Here is a 20,118-nt window from a genome sequence, read left to right as displayed (position 1 = left end):
GAAAATTCTACTTTTTCAAATTAACAGGCATAGTCAGAATTTGAGCAAAACACTCTGGTTTGCTCTTACTTTGTTGAGAGTGCTTTTCTTTATCCTAACTATTCCAGCTTCATTTCAATAAGCCACAACTGTACTATAATCTTGATATTACAACCTTTGCATAAATACTTTCACTATGCTCCATTTTACAAAAAGACTACACAGATCTTTTTTTCAACAGATATATTTAAAGCTTTTCTCACAAGCCAAAAGACCTGTTTTTGTGCAGATACATGTACACAACTCCATTTTCATTGTCACTGCAAGATGTTATATATATCTGATGATAACCAGATAGGTTGTGAAGAGCAGCGGCAGATGACACCAGATACCATATAAATAGTTATTAGTAGACATCTGAATTCACATGTACTATATATCTTATATATTAATAACTGCCTGCTGATTGAGGTTCAAGCTTTATTAAATGAAGCTCTGGGCCAGCTGAATTTAGCATCAGATTCTCTGGAATACTCCGCATTAGCGAAGGTTTCAATAGAAAATGTTTTGCTTGGTCGGATAACAACAATGTGGGCAGTGTTCCCTACAATGAAAGATGATATATTATGACTCAGATTTTCAAATGCCCTCTAATACAGGATTGGGAACAAAATGGCAGAATAAGCAGTGCAGAATGAAAATACAGGTCAAACCTTGTGAGTCTACCTTGTGAGTAAAAATTACTTTCATAATTAAATGTTTAGCTTAATTAAGATTCACAATGTCCTAGTGACATCATTGCTACAAGACCAACAGCAAGTTGGTCAGTAAGTCTCTTATTTTCAGCTAAAGAAACGCCAAGATATTTTCATCACCTTCAAACTTCGTGAGATCTCTTCTCCAGAAAATGCATGTAAATAAATGCAGTTTGCATTTACTGCAAACTGACTTCCCACTGGACCTGCAATAGTTCATTATAAACATCATGCAAATACTATGAAATACCAGATTACAGACATAATCATTCATTCATTAAATTTGATCTACTTTTTTTGGTCTACAGTTCAGGATTTCCTTCATCTGAACCTTGTCATAAAGATTATATTGCATTTGAATTTGAATATATACATGGCATCTTATTTAGAAGCCATGAGCCTATTTTATCTGTGATAAATCATTAAAAAGGTCAGCAGTAGTACAGAATATTCAGCAGCTTCAAGAAGGCTGCAAGCTCCATAATGGGTCAGTATCTTTATGAGTAAAGGCAATTATTATAGTGAGTGGGACACACTCTACTTCAGTGTTACTGAAAATTTGCTGCAATTCACTGTCACCATTCTTATTAATCCTAAATTTTACCACACTTTTTTTTTCTTTTTAGCTTCAGGAAAATGAAACTGAAGACATAGACAGAATACAGAAAACGTGCATTCAAGTCACAGTCCTGATTGCTTGCTGCTTTTCCAAGACAGGACAAATTATAAAAGCTCATTATCTAAACAAATCCATGCTTTATTAAAGACTACTGGTATAACGTTCTCATGGAAACAGCTGCATTTTTCAGAACAGCTTTGGATTCACTGGTGCCTATAACAGCATTCAGCATTCCAAGTACAATCAAATGCGCTCTCTAACAAGCCAATATGTTATTTGGAATTATTCAAGTCAAGTTTAATATTCACACAGTTAAATTATAGAAGTGCAAGGCACAGTTCATGAATATGTTAGCAAGAAGGCATTTTATGATGTACCTTATTTAGATGATCTTCAAGTGACGCAGTCAATTGCTGCTTCTTCAAAGTAAGTTCTTTGTAATCTGGACACTGCCCAACTAGTCGATCTACTTTTTTCTGAACGTACTCCATCGTTTTCTGAATTCCTGTCATCCAAGAGCTAAAAGGGAAAGGTACAACTGTTAGCGTTCTCAAGGTTTGCACATAACCAGGGTAATAATGATCAAAAAAAAAAAAATCCTTCTGTTGATTTCTATCACAAGTAACTTAACAAGAACTTTAAACTGTAACCCTTAAAGAAAATAACCTACAGAAAATAACCAAAATTAATGCAAACAAAACTGATAATGAGTAGAACACAGGAATGACATTTCCAAACAAAACATTTACTGCCAGTACATAAATTAGATTCACGTGCCAGATATCCTGGCCTGATTCACTGAGGAATATCTTATTTCACAGTCCAATAGTTCCATATGACTTCAGCCATATTGTCTGAAGAATAAGGTCATAAATGGAACACCCCTAAAGAGAGTGGAAATACTTGGAATATCATTTCTAGTTGTAAAAATTTTTTTCTTTTGATTTTCAAATGTTTCAGTGTTATTACAGTAGGTGCATAAAAAAACGTCGCACACGTTCTAAGGCAGCATTTGTTGCCTTAGAAGGCCAGCGTGCCAGCCTAAGGGCCAAGCCTCAACTTTCTAAGTACCAACAGCATAAAGATGCTGTTTGAAGAGGAGTAAAGAGTACATGGATTGATGAAACACTGGCTTGATTTATAATTTAAAACATTTAACATCAGGTAGGCAATTCATAATCTGAATCGTTGAGGCAATCCTCTTCAAACTGTAAAAAAGTTATCACAATTAAGATCTGAAGCTTTGATATAAAACAGAAAAAACCCACATATCAGTTGATTTACCACTGAAATTTATTCCTAGTAAGAATTTTTTTTTTTTTTTTTTTAAGACAAACACTTTCAAAACATGACTTTCCTCAGTCTCATTTCATCATAAGCTTACTTTGATATATGTACTTATTCAAGGTTTGCTCCTTTGTTACAAGAAAATTACAAGAAATATTCTCCTGACTTCAGATTAAAGAGCTAAATTCTGCACTCTCATAAAAAGAAAACCTTGTTCTACAAGCACTGATGTAAATTATTATATTAATAAACCATTTAGCTTGAATCTGATCCAAAAATTCTTCACAAAGAAAACCCAAATTTTAAGGGTCCTTTGTATCACCTTTGGAAAGGTGATTTCAAAATTTGTAAACTGCTCCTTCAAAAATTAGCAACCTCTTAATTTGTGGTTTATTCTTTAATTCTAAGAACATTACTCCTCTCTTTCAGTACTCAAAAAGCAATTTAAAAAAAAAAAAAAAACTTCTACCAGAACCACCTCATCAAAAAAAAAAAAAAAAGGCAGTAAGAGATTAATATTTTTACTTTTACTTTTCGAAATTGATAGGTTAGACCTTAATAAAATCTTCAAAAGTATTACTGGTTTGATGAGTTAACACAATTAATTTATAACAGTGAAACTGAGTTTAATCAGCAGTAAAAGTAAAGATAGTTCTTACATTCATAGGCAAGCAAATTAGCCGGAAAAGTAACAAGGGCTCTCTTAATGGACAAAACCTATTGATTATATAATTGTCTTAGAGTTAGCAAATATATATTTTTGCTGCGCTCCTGCATTACTAGCTGGTTTTAATTTAATAATATGGGACCTCAAAATCAGGTTTACCATTATTTTTCCTGTAATAAAGAACTGCCTTCTGTGGCTTTTCCATGTGTAAATTTTTGGCATTTAGGCTTATTTTTACCTTTTAATACAGTAAGACTGTAATATGCCCTAAGATTTTAAAATAAGACTATAACATCATCATTCTTCATTTCTACTGTGAATTTTACTTACTGTAACGCCACTTAGTTCAGTGGCACTAGCCTTAAATATAATCCTACTCTATGTAAGCATTGGCAGTATTACGTTTCTAGATCATAAGTTATTCAGGACTCAGCTGTGTTATCATATGCATATAAATTGCCTGGCTCATTTTTGGGTACTCTGAAAAGGATAACAACAAAACTATGTGGATGCAGAAATCCATTTACATATTAATTCTTCTCCTAATGCTCAAGTACTTACTCTTCTGTCAGTGCAGTTAAACCGGTATCACACACAGCAGTCACTTTGATACGCCATTAAAATCCATTTTCCAGTACTTCATTTAGAGAAAACAATGCAATGGAGGGCATGAGCCCCTCAAAATCAAAGAGGTGCTATGCAACTTGAGCAAGGTCAGCAGACTCCCTCTCTTTTATTAATAAAAAGTATTTCATCTGAAAAAGCGGAAAGTTCAGCCTCTTTCCTAAAACCAGTACAGCGAAGTAAGTAGCAGAGGATGTGATGCCTCTTCCTCTGCCATAAATGATGAAGGAGTTCTAAAATTACTGTGCTTTAACTATTCTTTCAGGGATCTGGAAGCTACTTTCAAACGTCACACAAATTTCTACTGGCTGCCATCTGGATTGAGAATCCTACCAGATGACAAACACTTAGCAGCTACATATCTCATTGTCAGATAATATTTTCTTTTCTGTCTTACGGCAAAGCAGCTTTTTGAACAGACGCGTAAACTTTTTCAGATCCACACCCTTTACTGCCTTCAAATGGTGACTGCCCATCTCCCACAGGATTTTCAGTCTTAGTTGGTAAAGGAAATGAAAAGTTTGTATGGGTAGTTCAGAACACTGATGAGTTGTGCGGTATGGAAAACAAGAGAGTAATCAGTACTAGATCTGGATAAAAGTCCTGTTTCCTATCAAAATCTTGCTCCTCCCTTGGCCCTCAGCTGCTCACACAAATCCTCCTGTCCCATGTGGGCTAACCACTGGGCTAAATAGCAGTCACTGTTTAAGGACAGCACACCGGTTTACACATGACAAAGAGAGAGGACTCTTTCTTCCCTCCTTCAAAACATGAACTTTTCTGGGGAAATTAATCTTCTGGAATGTAATGTCTTACCCACATTTGCTGCCAGAACTTATTTGTGTCACCATTTCTAGACTTGTGAGCTGGCTGGGAGCATTCTGGTAACTCTTAAAGTTGATGGATTAGGCAAGAAAAATAAACTTGTCTTGGTGTGCAGGAAGTTGAACATGAGTGAGCATCGCTGAAGGCTGGCCCCACGCTGAGCTCAATTAGCAAGAGCATAGCCATCAAGTTACTCTGCTCTGTTAAGGGCTTCTGAGGCTGCATCTGGAGACCACTTTGTCCAGTTTGAGTCCCCACAGTACTAAAGAGACAGACAAGCTGGAGCAAATTGAGAACAGGCCACCAAGATGATCGGGATCTGGAGCACACAGTGTATGAGGGAAGGCTAACAGAACTGTGTTTGTTCAGACTAGAGAAGAGAAAGCAAAGGGGCAATCTAATCCCTTTTTTCAATTATCTATTGGGAAGTGGGCTTATAGAAAAGACAGAATAAATCTTCTCAGAGGTGCACAATAAAACAGCAAGAGGCAACGGTCACAAGTTGCAGCAAGGGAAATTCTGGCTGGACATAAGGAAAATTTGTTTCACAATAAGTGCGCTTAAGCACTGGAACAGGCTGCCCAGAGAGGCTGTGGAATATCCATGTTTGGATATTCCTTTAATCAAAACTTGAGCAAACATGGCCCTGAGTGACCTGATCTAACTTTAAAGTTTTGGGCAAGGGGTTACACCAAATGAATGGGTAAGGCTCCCTTCCAACCTAAATGACTCTAATCCTCCAACCCATATTTAGGCATATGGAGCATCCCATCTGCACAGAAGTACTTGCACTACCTGCTGAAATACATGGCAATTTCATTATATGTGAGCAGTGAGGTGTGAGGGCAGCAAGAGAAAACTGAAAATTCATAGTGTTCCATTTTCTTTCTTAGAAAGAGACTTATTTTTATGATGCAAGTGGATGTTTCAAATATTTGAATCTTACATTTCTACTGAGATTATCAATTGACATGGTTTAAGTTTCCTCTAATCTGGAAATAATTGTTGCTTCAGCTGTTATACTTTGTACTTCAGCTGTTATACTTTGTACTTTTTTAATTATAAAGTCTTTTAGGCATAAATACTACCTTCTTTATTTGTTTATAGACAAGCAGCCCTTCTGGCATACAAGAGATCTGTCTGTAGCATTACCTATTTGTATTTAATGTTGCCAGAAATTACTGCTGGGGTAATTCTGACAAATCCATCCCATTCTTATTGGCGTATACTGATATCTTACTATCCCAGTGCTGAGTTGAACTGTTCAAACATAAAGAAAACTCTTAATAAGGAAGAAAGAAAGTTAATGACCTTTGCTATTTTAGGGAATCATTCCAGCAAGGACTGTAGAGTTCTTAACATCAACCAGCCCTCTGCAGGACAGACATATAATTTGGAACGCAACATCCGCTTTTCTTGAGGTACTGTCTGGCAGAACAAAAAGTCCTACAGAACAGCAGCATTCTGCAATCCAGCAGTGTTCTGGGATTATGGCTGGTTTAAAAAATGAAGTCAAAGCTTCACTGAGGAAAATCATTTTTCCATTCTACTTAAGTAAAAGACCAGGATTTGCTGAAGCACCAGCTGCATGTGTTCCTAAAACCACTTTCTATTTGCATTTTGTATCCAAATACAAATCTCTTTGCTAGGTTCAAGCCTTTTATTACATCTAGGTCAACAGCTGAAGGTGTCTTGGATAAAATTTGTTGCAATGTCATAATATGAAAAGAAAATATTTCTTATCTAGATTTTCAGTTGCGGGGTTGAAGTAAAGGTATTCAAAGTTCAGGAATGGTTAAGGACATAAGCATGTAAGGGGAAGGTAATATTTAGCTGACCACCAGCTATCAAACAAGCGCATCTGCCCTAGCTGTAAAGTAAATGTTATTACTATAAATGATCCTTATTCTTGTTGCACCAACCTTCTACTAAGTTCTGAAAAGTAGGTGATATTAAACTATTAGGACTGATTTTAAACTAAGCCATGTTTTACATCAGTGTAATAATCATATCTGTGGAGTACATCATCACTGTTATTAGCAAAATGTGTGGAAGAAAAAGTGATTTCATTCATGAATTAAAGCTATGAAGAAGTGGAGAAACTTCCATATTTTCCTGCATTTGGCTTAACAGGCGTATCTTTGTCTTGCATCAAATCACGTTATATCTATTACAATGATAAGTGTCAAAAAGGTCTTAAGGGATTACATTGGGCAGTAAGGACTGTTCATAGCTGTTGACATATTAATTTTCATTTACTGCCCCAATATATTAATCCCACTCTTTGAAATAAATCTTGTAAGTATCACAGGACTATGTCTGAAGATTTTTGTCAAAGAGAAGAGATTCCGTCTGTATGAACAGCAACAGTGAGACATAAAAAAATAAGTATGGCTGAAACTTTGATTTTTGAGGTCACTTAGGCCTCCACCTACTTGGATAAATGCAGCCTCGTTCTAGCTAGTGTTGTTATAAAACAACTGGCAAATATGGAAAAATGGAGCAGATATGAAAAAAAATAAAAGAAATACCTGTGAGAATCTGCTTTATTAACTAAGGTTTGTCCCTTTTGCAAGGTACTGGTTGTGCAGTCTTTAATTTCTTCCTGTAATTCCTCATACTTCATTGCTAAGATAGGCAAACTTAAGCCTTCTGAATTAAGAATTTTAAGGTAATTCTCAATATCTTCAAGAGCACCAACGGCCTGCAAAAAGAAAAGCATCTACTATCAGTATTTCTATTCAAAATGTGTATCTATGTATGTATTCTTTTACATGAAACAAACAGATGATCAATGGACAATCAATATTTCCTATTTCTTGAGAAATGAACAGCAATATTTTAAATCAGTGCATGATACTGACTTTACAGGTCATAGAAGAAAACAGCTATAATTCCACGGAACTTAAAATAAGTACGGGCGTGCAAAATCATGATTACCATTTGAATTTAAAACCATTATCTTTTTCAGCAATAGTCAGGCCAACTGGATACTGAAGCAGAACCAAAATAACACAAGTAATATAACTGAAAGTGTGTTATCACTCTAGGGTTTGTTAAAGCACACTAATAGTTTTACCTAAACTCTTTTTCTTTTTAATATTTTAAATACATCAAACATACCAACAAGTAAACTATAATTTAATCTATTTTCAGTAACAAGGTAGGCTATGATTTTGAACATACAAAACTTGGGTATTATTACACATATTCTGTTTTCCATTGTACAAAAGGAAGTTTCTCATTCAAATACCAGGAGAAACTGACAGAAGTACTTTTAAAAAAATAGGAGACAGAATGAAAACACTTCAATACTCCAATATTAAAATTATTAAAAGTGATATTAGTAAAATAGAAATGTGTCAAAACCTAATAGCATTATTAACGTCACAGCAGTAGTGACACAGCCTCTTAGGCACCTTTTTTTAAACTGCTCCGAACACCAAAAATCTTAGGATCTAAATAAAGCAAGGAAGCAGACAATAACAATTGCAGCAAAAGGTGCTACATTGCAAGTGAAAAGTTAGACTATAGATTTGACAATAAAGAAATAATTTAGAGTATCAATACCTTTTAACAAAATGACATTACCCAAACACTTACTGAATCATATATGCTGAATCTGGTACCAAAAGTTTTTTTACTTATGTTTTATTTATGTTGCCATTACATTACAAAAGCTGTTATGAGTGTGAGAAGGGAATTCTGTTCTAGCCAACATACTGTAATGTCAAAAAAAAAAAAAAAAAAGCAAGCCTTTCATTTTTTTTAACTTAAAATGGAAACCTCTACAATCTCTTCTGCTGCTTTTCTCTTGTGGGAAATATCTAATAGCCTCAATTTCCCATTTAACATATACATTTACAGAACAAAGTAAAAATCTTTACATTTACTACATCTGAAAAGCAAAAGTACTTTGATGCAGAGTAAATCTGTATTCATATGAAAGGTCTCTACAAGGTTCCTGTATTCTTACAGAGGCATGGAACTGGAACTATATGAGTAATGGTTTGAATAAAATGTGGAAAAATGAAAAACCAGAGATATTCTTATGGGACTATATGATTCAGCTTGATACGTTGGATATGAACTAAGAACTCAGCAACTGAGAATGGACTCTGTTGCAGACTCAAAATAGCAAGCAGAGATGCCTGAATCTCTCAAACAACGGAAATCTATGCACAAGAAGGTTATTTTTCCTTGCAGAATAAAAGATTCAGCATGAAAAAAATTAAGTTATCCTGACTATACTAAGAAAAATTTCTAGGAACAAGCACACTCCATCAAGGAGGAGTGTGATTGAACGTACCCAGGAAGAACTTTTCCTAAAGCATGAAATCCTTTTAGTTATCATAACTATAAAAAAGGCAGTCAACTTCAGACCAAGGCAAGAACTAAGAATAGATTCATGGCTGTCTATGAATTTTTTAGAGGTTTTTCTGCAAATAGAGGCCCTTCACATGAGCTCAGGAACTCAGTGAAGTTTACTTTGTATAATAGGTTCTATATAATGAATTGTAGTCTTGAGGACCATATTTAAGAATCTTAAATTAAAGAGTCATAGGAAAGTTACGAAGCATTCAAGAACAATTATGGATTTATAAGCATTTCAGAAGGAGTTATCCACTCAGACTTATTATAAGTATTATTAGTTAACATATTTAACTAGCTATGCATCAAATGTGAGAAAGTGTTTTGAATCTTGGTAAACAGCAATAGGGAAATTTAAAACAAATAAAACAAAAAGGTATATACGAGTGCCACTGTGTTATAATTCTCAAAGAAGAACTGCAACAAAAAAAAAAAAATGCCAAGCATCCACTGCACTTTTCCCAATCTTGACAGGCTTTGTAACTGTGTGTGACTGTGTATTTGCAAAACACGAATGGTGAGGTTTTGGAGTTTTCCACTTTAATTTTTTGTTTTTTCTTTGGTTTTCTTTTACTTCTGTCTCTCTTCCTCAGCTGTCTGACACAGCTTTCAGACCTTTTAAAGGAAATAAAGGATATAGTCCCTCTGTGCATCCTCTGTTTCTCTACTGCCATCTGGCTCCATACAATTGTCTTATTTTGAATCGAACGGGTATGCCTGTTCAATTGTCTCTCTGTAGCTCCCTACACTTCATGAATTACCAAGACTGAAACAAAGGAAAGGATTTTTTCAGCATGGCTTCTGTTCAGAAATATATACTTGTATGTATTTATTTATTTTCATTAATACTGAATGCTATCAACACAAAATCATTGACTAACAACAAACACAAAGCCCTGAAAACTCCATTAACGCTACCACCACCAACAACAAAAATAGCATTTCTATTGTTTGAGCTGCAGTTTCTCAAGAAAATACCTGTACTTGCAATTTGGAACGTACCTAGAAGGTTAAACAGGATGAGTTTCACTGGATGACGCAGAGGTATGCATGTCAATTCCCGCAGCTCCATGCAGAGAGCATCTACCTCTAAGTACCACCTGCATGTTCACTTTAAAGCTACTTAGTATATATACCACCTTAAATGATTTTGAATTTTGGAATGGTCTATAGAAGAAAAAGCAGTCTCGAAAGTAGTTACAAGCAAGTATGTATGGCCCGGAGCTCAAAATCAAAAGTTCTATTTTGAAGTAACTGAGAGGCCAAAGCACAAGATCTGTCACAGCTAACTAAAAATGTGAATCGGCAGATATACTGAACTCAGTATAGCCTTATTTATTTGCTTAAAGTTATTCTAGTAAACGTTTTCAAGCTGCTGCCCTATCAAAGCAATCTTAGTCTAGACCAGGTGTAATTTCTCGAGTATTCTCAAAGGATAGCTACATAGAGCTACCACTGCAGGAAGTCAAACTGAAAGTAACCGCGTAAGCGTTAATTGGGACAACATATAAAGGAAAGGTGAGCAAAAGCCTAGCTTACATGATTAGAAAATAGCCACAGAGCCAGAAGAACCTCAGACTTTGCCAACGTGCAGGAACTACTGCCTAATGCAGTCAAATGAACAGAACTTAAGACAAAGACAATGCAAGTGCTATGCTTTTTCTAGCTTTCAAGTAACTAAAGTGTAGTCTGTGTTACCTTCCTAAATTCATTAAAAATGAAAATGGCAGTGAAAGATAGACAATCTAAAGAGTTTTTTTTTAAGTTAGTTCAAGGCAACAGCTATTCTAGTTTGCTTATTTGCCCTTTATAAACACAGTCCGGAAGTTCAGGTATGCCCTAAGAATGGCTGAAAACGCCTGGTTTCTGAACTATAGTAATTCAGTTTCAGTGCAGCACAACAGGAGTAGGTCCTGTTCTGTTCATTCTTGCACTGAATAGGGAGTAGTGTAACAGCATGCTATGCAGACGTACCAAAGCTAGTCCTGTCTTTGACATGTACTTTGACAAAGCATAGCATTGTATTCTGAAAAGATGCTACTACCTCTGCTGTCAAAGCAGTAGACCTACATTTGTGTGGCTCCTCCCGACCTAGTTAAGGGTTGACCATCAGCAGATACAGCACTGTTTTCACCTGCCTTTCTTGGATTCCTCTTGTTATAAATGAAGTCAAGAAAGATCAGACTTGTTGGAGCAAAAGGTGTCTAGCACTTCAAGGGTCTGTAAATCATTTCAATAGTAAGTATTTTTTATTATGTTGTTAGAAAAAAATATCAAGGGAACATAGCACAATTTAAAAGACAAATGTGATTACAGCCCCACCTGGTGCTCAAAGCACAAATTAGTGAAGGCAAAGTCTTCAGGTTTTTTCCGGAGAGTTGTTCAAACTCTTACTGGAAGTGACCAGCTCCTAAAGAGTCTATAAATGACCTACAAACTCTTACTGGAAGTGACCAGCTCCTAAAGAGTCTATAAATGACCTACAAACAATACGCTTCAAAAAACAAAAACAAAAAAGGACGGTTTGATCTTTAGGCACCTTAAAATAGAAACTTTTCTAACTGATCTTCTAACTAGAAAATTCTGGGATAAAGCTTGCTTTATTAATACTACTTGATGAATGCACCTGTGAAGAATGGGCTCCTCATAAAATGGAAAAAGAGGTTTCACATTTTAAGCTTGTCATTTAAGTTTGAGGTTCTCCTTTTCAGTTGAAAGTGTTCAAATATAGCAACTGATTTTCAAAATTATCAAGCCTTAAAACTAAATGGGATAGCTTCAGATAGCAAAGTCTAAGAACTTAGTATTTCCAAAAAGCTCAGAAACTCTTGTTTTCTTTAATTTCAATGTAACATGCACTTATTCAGTACTGATAGCTAAAGACCTCATGTTTCAAAAGCTTTATGCTCCCAAATCAAGGCAACAATACTGAGACAATTCTATTTCTAAAAAAAATAGATCTCAGCTCTGAGAGCACATACCTGGAAAAACCCTAAAATATGTTTTCTACTGACATGAAGGCTAGATAAGAGAAGATTCTTTGCTTAATCCCTCTGCTCTAACACAAATCAATTTGCTTCAACAAATTGCTGCAAAGTAATAATACCAGAAATTACTTTTGTCACATGGATAAGCCACATAATTCCTAAATTACTTCTTATTTTAATAAAGAATATGATTCAGTTTACAGTCACAGAAAATCTACCAGAAATGTGGTAAATTGTTCCAACAGATCATTTTTTCCACTGTTGAAAAAAATATGCCTTATTTCTAGTCTGTTTTTACCTAAATTTGTCAAAGGATTTGGTTGACAGAAAAAGTATGTATTATCACACTTTCATTGCCCATATAGGTGCTTATAGGTTGCCTCTCTTCATTATCTACTACTCTTAGAGTGATTATAAATATTTTAAGCAGAAAAAGACCAATAATCAATCCATAATAGAGCACATCTGTTGTAAAAATCCTCATTTATGTCCTTTTTTAAGGCTTAAAATAGATGTGGCTCTGAATCTGAAAAGTAGCTTGTAGGTTTTATATCATTCCCTTTCATTATCAAAACACGAAATAGCACTGATACAACTACAGAAATCTGTTATAACACTTTTTCCACCTTTATTGACCAACAGTCTTCCTGACATATGTGAATGGATTTACATTAATGATACTAAGCTCCCTCAATTCTTTATCATTCAGCTCTTCTGTCAGCTGTTTCCATGACTTCACCCAAGCCTGATTTTAGGTTGAAATGCTGTGTCCTCCCTCCTCTTTCCCTCTCCACCCTTTTTAAGTTCAGTACAATATTAGCATTCTTCCAGTTTGGGGGAAATTGGAAGTTTTACAGATTTGCAAGCAATACCTCTTAAAAGGGGGGAGGGAATTTTTTTTTTTTTTTTAACCTCTCATAAATTTTAAGAAGACAGTATGAGTTACAGCCAAATTTGCATCCAAATAAGATGCTAATTTTTATTATATAAGCACACATCCACTGCAAACTGGCTTATGATCATTTTGTATATAGCAAGAACAATTGTTCAGAGGATCATTTTATTTTTGTTAAGACTAATTTAAAATTCAACCCAGTTTCTCAAAGAAGTAAGGTTCAGTAAGCAAAATACTATTGAATACAGTTCTAGCAACATGTGTGCCAGCCAATGAATATTTTAGCTTTTAACTGGGAACATTCTGCAGCAAAGAATAGGCACTGGGGTCCCTCAGGATTCATTTTGTTTCAGTATAAGTGAACAGCACTCTTACCATTTTAATTCTTTTTGATTGCACATGGATGAATCTCAGGTCATTTCTATTATGTCTGTTATTATGTCTACTATCATTTACTTTCTTACTATATGCATTTCCTTGACTGTATTGTATTCCTGTATAGCGATTTTTTTTCAGTCATTTTCTTTTCCTTTTCTTGAAAAATAAGTTTAAAAACATTTGTTTCCTGGACACCTATTAAAGTTACCCCTTGAATTAATTTAACTTAAAAACTAATAATACATTTTTAACTGTGATTAAGTATTACCTTGTAACATCAAAACATTTCAAAAAGAATTTTAAGATCTTAGGCCCTGAGCCAGTAAGAATACTGAGAGTAATCTAACCCATTTAAGACCACATGATGACTGGTCTAAACAACCTCAGGAGATGACTGAAGAACAAAGAGTTATTATTATTTTGGAATAGGGATTTGAAGAAACAGTCTACGAGAATATTCTTACGCTGCTCACGTTACAGTCAATGAAAAAAAACTAGGAGAAATGATAAATAGAATTCTTGAAAGTGTACTGAAGTATCCTAGTAAGATAAACACCTTTTATGATGTAGGAGGTGCGGTAAGAATTATAAATAGGCTGTAACAAGAATTAATGACCAAATTTATGAAAATTATTTTCATAAGAGCAATAATTTCTGCAGCTGATGTTTGGAAAAGTAAAGATTTAGCTTTCAAATATTCCTTTTTGGATGGGGCAACAATGATTTAGTCATCTTCATCACATGAGATTAGGAAAAGATGGAGAGAGACATACTAGTCAAGGCTGATTGTTCCGAAATACAATCCACACAAAAAAAGCAGTGTATAGAATTCAGTAGATCAGCAGGCCCTCCTTAGCCTTTTCAGTGAGAGCTCCAAGAATCTAATTTTGAAATCTGAATCACTGAATCTCCAAATGAGCACTCCAGTGATGGAAACTATTGCCTACACATTCCCTTGCTGACCTCATTATAGTCTCCAGAAGGTGAAAACATCCTCAAAAATCAGGACCTTAATTCATCTTTTATGCTGAGACTAAGTGAGTTTTGTGCTTTTTTTTAACTGGCCTCTTTGCTGTTATATCATGTCTAGTCCATGTAGTGTATGACAAGCCCTATATGAAGGATTATAAATTGTCCTTATTACTCTCATGTCTGATTATTAATTAGCCCCTGCGGAGAACACTGCAAGTATAGATACTTCTTCTGGTGCCCATTCTAGCATGTAACAGCTGGGTACGTTAGAGCAACTCCTCTATCTTTCCTTACATAGCATTATGTCATCATGACAGAGCCCATGATCTTAAAGTCCAATTTTTGGCAGATTTCTCATATACCTTATTTCAAGAATACTAAAACTCTTATTTTGGAAGCTGAGACCTCTTGTCCACATAGACATTTTAAAAAGCATTTTAAAATACACTTACCATTTTTGAGAGAATTTTGAGGTAAAAGATTACAGTAAAGGCTAATCAGATTAATAATTATGCATTCCAAAAGGCTTAATTAAGCCTATTTGCATAATCCCATGTATAACAGCCTTTAAGAGCAACGTAAAAGTTGTATTATCATGGTACTATTTATTACCGGCTTGGGTTCTTACCGACCTTATTAGCAGCATTAAAAAAGTCGTTAGCCTCTTGTAGCAGGGCCTTCCTCTCTTCCATATGGCAGCATACCTCTTCTTGCAGCACACAGATTTTCTGATTTGAAAGCTTCAGATGTTCTTTGTCTGCAGAGTCCTCCCAAAGCAAGACTTTAAGTGCTTCAGCCTTCAGTGTTTCCACAGTGGAATTCCATTCCTAACAGGAAGAATTCCACTTTAATTAACTATACAGAGAAAAAGTAACATATCTGCACAGTAACAATAATATAAATAATGGAAACTACAGATCACATTTACAGGTCTGGAGGTTATCACCATCTGAAATAATTTCTGCTAGGAGGGGTTTCTCAGCAAAGCATGGTTTTAGTGCCAGCATTGTTAGTGGCAGCATTGTACATTCTTTGCACACAGTTTCACATACAGAAGTAGCATACCTAAATTAGTGTATCTGTTGTCCAGACCAGCCTGGAACACACAAAGAGCAGGTCCAGCTGTACAAGAAACTTTTTCTTCAATTTTTAACGATGAAGATATCATTTATACTAGGTGACATCACATTTCTATGATAAACAACCCCTTAAGCCCAACTGTTTAAACAATAACAAATTAAAATCCTGCCTGGATAATAACTGCTTTCAGTAACACAATTTCTGCTGAGAGCTCTCTAGTAATCGCTTAAATCCAAATGATTATCCTTTAAGTAACATGTGGTATCCTCCTCCTTCATCATACATTTTCCCTGACTTTGTTTACAAAAAAAAACAAGTCAGTTCAAATGTCTGTGCCTCATCTGACCATAAGCCACCCCAGTGGCAATGACAGATAAAAGGGGTGGTTTAGAAAGGATGATCATACATTGAATTTCAAGCCACACAGCCAGAAACACTATCGACACTTGATTGAGTTAGGTACTTTAAAACTCAAGTGCTTTAAAGTGGATTTAACTGAATCAGTACAAGTTTGCATGTAGATGCTTCATCTGCACTGCACGGTTTGAAGTTTACCTAATCAGAACTGATTCTCTGTGTTGGCTACTATTTCTTTTTTAAACTATTCATCCTGCACCGATTTGTGCTTCTAGTGTACTGACGCCATTTACACATCAAATTTAGGGGTTCAGCCAATGCACTTTCCTTTACATACAAAACTTTTATTTCCACAGTTTCCCCTATTATGATGCTAGTACGGTCTTCGGTCCCACTATCTTCTTTAAGTTATAAAGAGGTATCGAAAAGTGTATCAGACTAGATAACTGAAATGGAAAGAATCTTCAAGGAGTCAAGAAAAAAACACCATTTCTTAATATTCTAATAATAATTAATAAAGTTCTTAATAAACCATTGCTTTATTTTTAGTTGCTTTTTTTTTTTTTTGCTGTGTTCCTTTAGAAGAAGCAGTAAGATAGTAAAACTATTACATAACGTACCTTTTTTCCTATTGTGCTTGTCAACACTTAATATTAGAACTGTACTGCGCTACTCAAAACAAAAGGAGCACCTGCTATTATCGTATAATTTCCCATGTCTTAGGTAGCATTTTTCCTTTACTTTTTCTGATAATTAAATATACTTTGAAAGAAGAGAAAAATCTTTTTGAAATTCATTTAGCATGAATTCCCAGAATTCCTTACAAAATGGAGAATCGAGTTTTGAGTAAGCTTCAATATATGCACATGATATGCCTGCAAACATGGAGATCTGTCTCCCTCATGCTAACCCCTCCTTCTATAGCGAAGACCTTAAGAAGAGCCTCTCGGAGCTATTTAAAGTTCAGCCCTTTGGCAAACAAGCATCTGAAGGCCAAATCCTGCTCATTATATTTGCTTGTATATAGTAGAAAGTGTTGCTGTTTTGGAAGAGTCACAAGCCACAATGAAATCACACATTACAATAAGGAAAACACCCAAAATACTCCACCATAAGTATTACTTGAGGCCTTGTACCAGATACTTCCAGCTTCCTGGTAAAATAGAAAGAGATGAATCTGGAACGCAATGAAAGATTTTTTTTTTCCTTTTTTCTACTACTGATAAATATCTATAACAAAATCTTTTTTTTTTTTTTTTTTATTTTCCTCACAAATTAAAATAATGATCACTCCTGAGTTCTGGATGCAATAATCTTCAGCCTATAATTTTTATTAAGTGAGATTGTGCAATGCATTCTTTAAAGCAGAACACCTCTTTCATAAAATCCTGTCTTTGTCTACCCTAAGCAATGTTCAGTAAGAATGAGGATTTTGAGACTAATTATAGTCTGCTGTGCTATATTCATTCCTCTTTATTTGAAGTATTTATCTTGGAAATAAGATAATATAGGATGCCTTTCCACATACGCATCTTTAATTGTCCTATTTGTGAGCAAGGTGTGTCAAATTAGACCTCCTGATAGCCAATCCTGTTAGCACCAAAATGTCATCAACTTCCATTGCTTACAGCTGGAATGACTAATACCAAATGCATTCCATGATCAGATTCTAATAGAGATTTTATTCACATTTGAGCATGTAAATGTATAGATGTTAATGAGAATTAGAAAATAAAACTGCATTTGGGAGCGTTTAATTGGGACTAATTACAATTAAACAGAAAATAAGGTCATCTTTGGATACATGCAGCCTCATTTCTTATGAAAATCTATGCATATCATAGTTAATATTTTTGCAAGAATTAAAAATGTGTATTTTAATGTAACAGGAAGGAAATTTGTCTACAGTTAGTGTAGAAACAGTACAGAGAAGCAGAAAAAGTTCTGAATTGTTTCAGAGTATTGCACTGTGTAAATTATAATCAAAACAGGCAAGACTAATTATAAGAAATTGACTTCAACAGTAGTGCAATGATTTCACTTTAAGAGGATTTCACTGTAACAGCATTCATGAATCTATGTGTGGTAAGTTCCCCAATGATTAGCTTTTAGATTATCTTAAAAGCATAGGTTAAATTCTGCCTCTTTTATACTCAACCAAGTTCCTGCTTTAACCTTTCACTCAAACTCAAAATAATAATTTATCACAATAATTTATAGTTAAAAAAATCCATGAACATTACAACCTTGCACACTTTCTATGGGTATTAAATGTAGTTAGATCCATTTGCTATTCTATATGATCACTACTCAAAATCGATACAATTCTCTTTAAAATAGTTAGAGAATTTCTGAAGTGTTTTTGTACCATTTTCAGCCTTCTACTTATAAGGAAAGCTTTTTACCTGTAAAAAACCTATACTTCCCATAAACAAGGACATACAAATGCAGTGCAAAAAATCTTCAATCAGTTCTTTCTGTCCTTTAGCCTGTGTGTTAAATTTGCAACAGTCTGTCAGTCAGCAATAAAATATTTATGTTATTTTTTTCTCCCAGAAGGAATACAAAGCCTACTATTACCTTGACTTTTCTATTTGACAAGAAATACATGTGAATGCCTCAGACCTATTAAAGACACATGGCACTGTATGTGCCTATGCTGTATATGCCTCCCTAGTTCACGTTACTCTTATTTTCCCTTTACAGTTGTAGTATCTTTCACTATTGCATCTGGCAAGCCAAATGAGCTCTTTCTAGGTTCGTTGATTAATCAGGTATTTTTCCAGAGGATGAAAACAGACAGATGAAATAAAACTATTATGGCAATTTTTAAGTGAAAGTCTTTAACATCAACAAAGAACTTTTAAAAAGGCGTTTGTTTTTATAGAAATGTTTTTTGGATGAAAACAGGCCTACTTGCTCACCCTCGTTGTCCAAATACAAATATTCAAAAGTGACACAGTAAGGAATGATCCTCAACCAGCAACAGCACTTACATGACGACGGCACAGTTGCATACCAGAAGAAAAGGTCTATGACGTATCTAATTTATGTCATATAAATATGCTTTTTTGGTATAATCTTTAATCTCACCTTTAATCATAATCTTTAATCTCACCTTGGTTTTTTTGCATCACAATTACAGATTTATTCTATAACACACTGAAATTCATGATGAAATCAATATTTTCTATTGCTTTTATTCCTCAGAAACAGATGGACAAATATCAATTCCAATAAGGCACACGTTTTAGTGACAATGAATTATGGTACTAGTGGTTGGCCACCTATTTTTATCTCTTTGTCAATATTAAATGGTCAAATTGCTTTTCTTTAGTGTATGCAAAATCGTTTCGTTCCTAAACTATCAGTCTGGAAAGCTGATCACTAAACTGAAAAAACAACTAAGCAATGGAAAAGATTGCTCTTCTATTGCCTTATCAATAACTTTAAAAGTTTTAAATGAGAAAAACATTGCAAAACTTGTGTGTATGTGTTAAGGCAGGAACAATGAAAAACTTCTCAGAAACATATACGTCTATATGACATACACATATATCATATCTACTCATATTCATGTATATTATATGCATGAGTTTGTGTTTTGTTATTCAGTTTTATAGTTGCTTACTGATCAGTTATCATATTTCTTACTTTCACTTTGACTTCCATTTCATTGTGCTCTTTAATTAGCTCTTCATTTTCCAATAAAGACGAGCCTAGGTTTTGCCTGTGAAAATAATCTCCGATGTTGTTCTTGTACCACAATGTTACCTAGATAAATAACAAAAATGAATTCTCATCATTAGTGCAAAACTTCTGAAATTACTATCCAATCTTTAAAACATGTACAAAATAGTTTCATCTACAAAGAAAGCCCTAATTTTCATTGATTCTTCTGCAAATGCAGAAAAATTTACTCTGCTAAGCAGGATGAACTGCTTAAATTGTCCCTCATGGTGCTCACCAGCCTCAAACTACAGGCATGATCTAATAGGTCGCTAAATGCTGACCCCTCTCCCCAGGTTATCAGAAAAACTGTCAGTAGACATGAGTTTCTGTGCTGATACATTGTGATGTGAGCACCTCCCTGCGACGGGAACATACATACATAAAACTCACTACATAGTGAGCATTTTCCATCTTGCCTAATTCTGGGTGAATTCCATCCAATTACTCCCAAATATTTGCCCATTACATGATGAGGACAAGTGGACATCTTTGGCAAATTTTACCAAATCATGTAGCATTTAGCATCTCAGGTATTGTGACATTTTTTTGAAAAGAGTGGCTGGCTCCAAAAAGCCATCTTTATCCCTTAC

At 34.7% G+C, this 20,118-nt stretch overlaps 1 protein-coding gene across 1 annotated transcript in view; it reads right to left on the bottom strand.

The window, feature by feature from the left end:
- Positions 1 to 20,118, bottom strand: part of CCDC141 (coiled-coil domain containing 141) — a 93,620-nt gene that overhangs the window by 46,703 nt on the left and 26,799 nt on the right. The window contains 4 exon segments of the mRNA XM_068948403.1: positions 1,731 to 1,872; positions 7,288 to 7,460; positions 14,992 to 15,186; positions 19,451 to 19,570. Coding sequence (XP_068804504.1) covers positions 1,731 to 1,872; positions 7,288 to 7,460; positions 14,992 to 15,186; positions 19,451 to 19,570 — 630 coding nt within the window.

Source organism: Struthio camelus, chromosome 6, assembly GCF_040807025.1.
Source record: "Struthio camelus isolate bStrCam1 chromosome 6, bStrCam1.hap1, whole genome shotgun sequence".
Lineage (NCBI taxonomy): Eukaryota > Metazoa > Chordata > Aves > Struthioniformes > Struthionidae > Struthio > Struthio camelus.
Note: the sequence above shows the minus strand (reverse complement) of the source record. Positions and strands in the feature narration are given on the sequence as shown.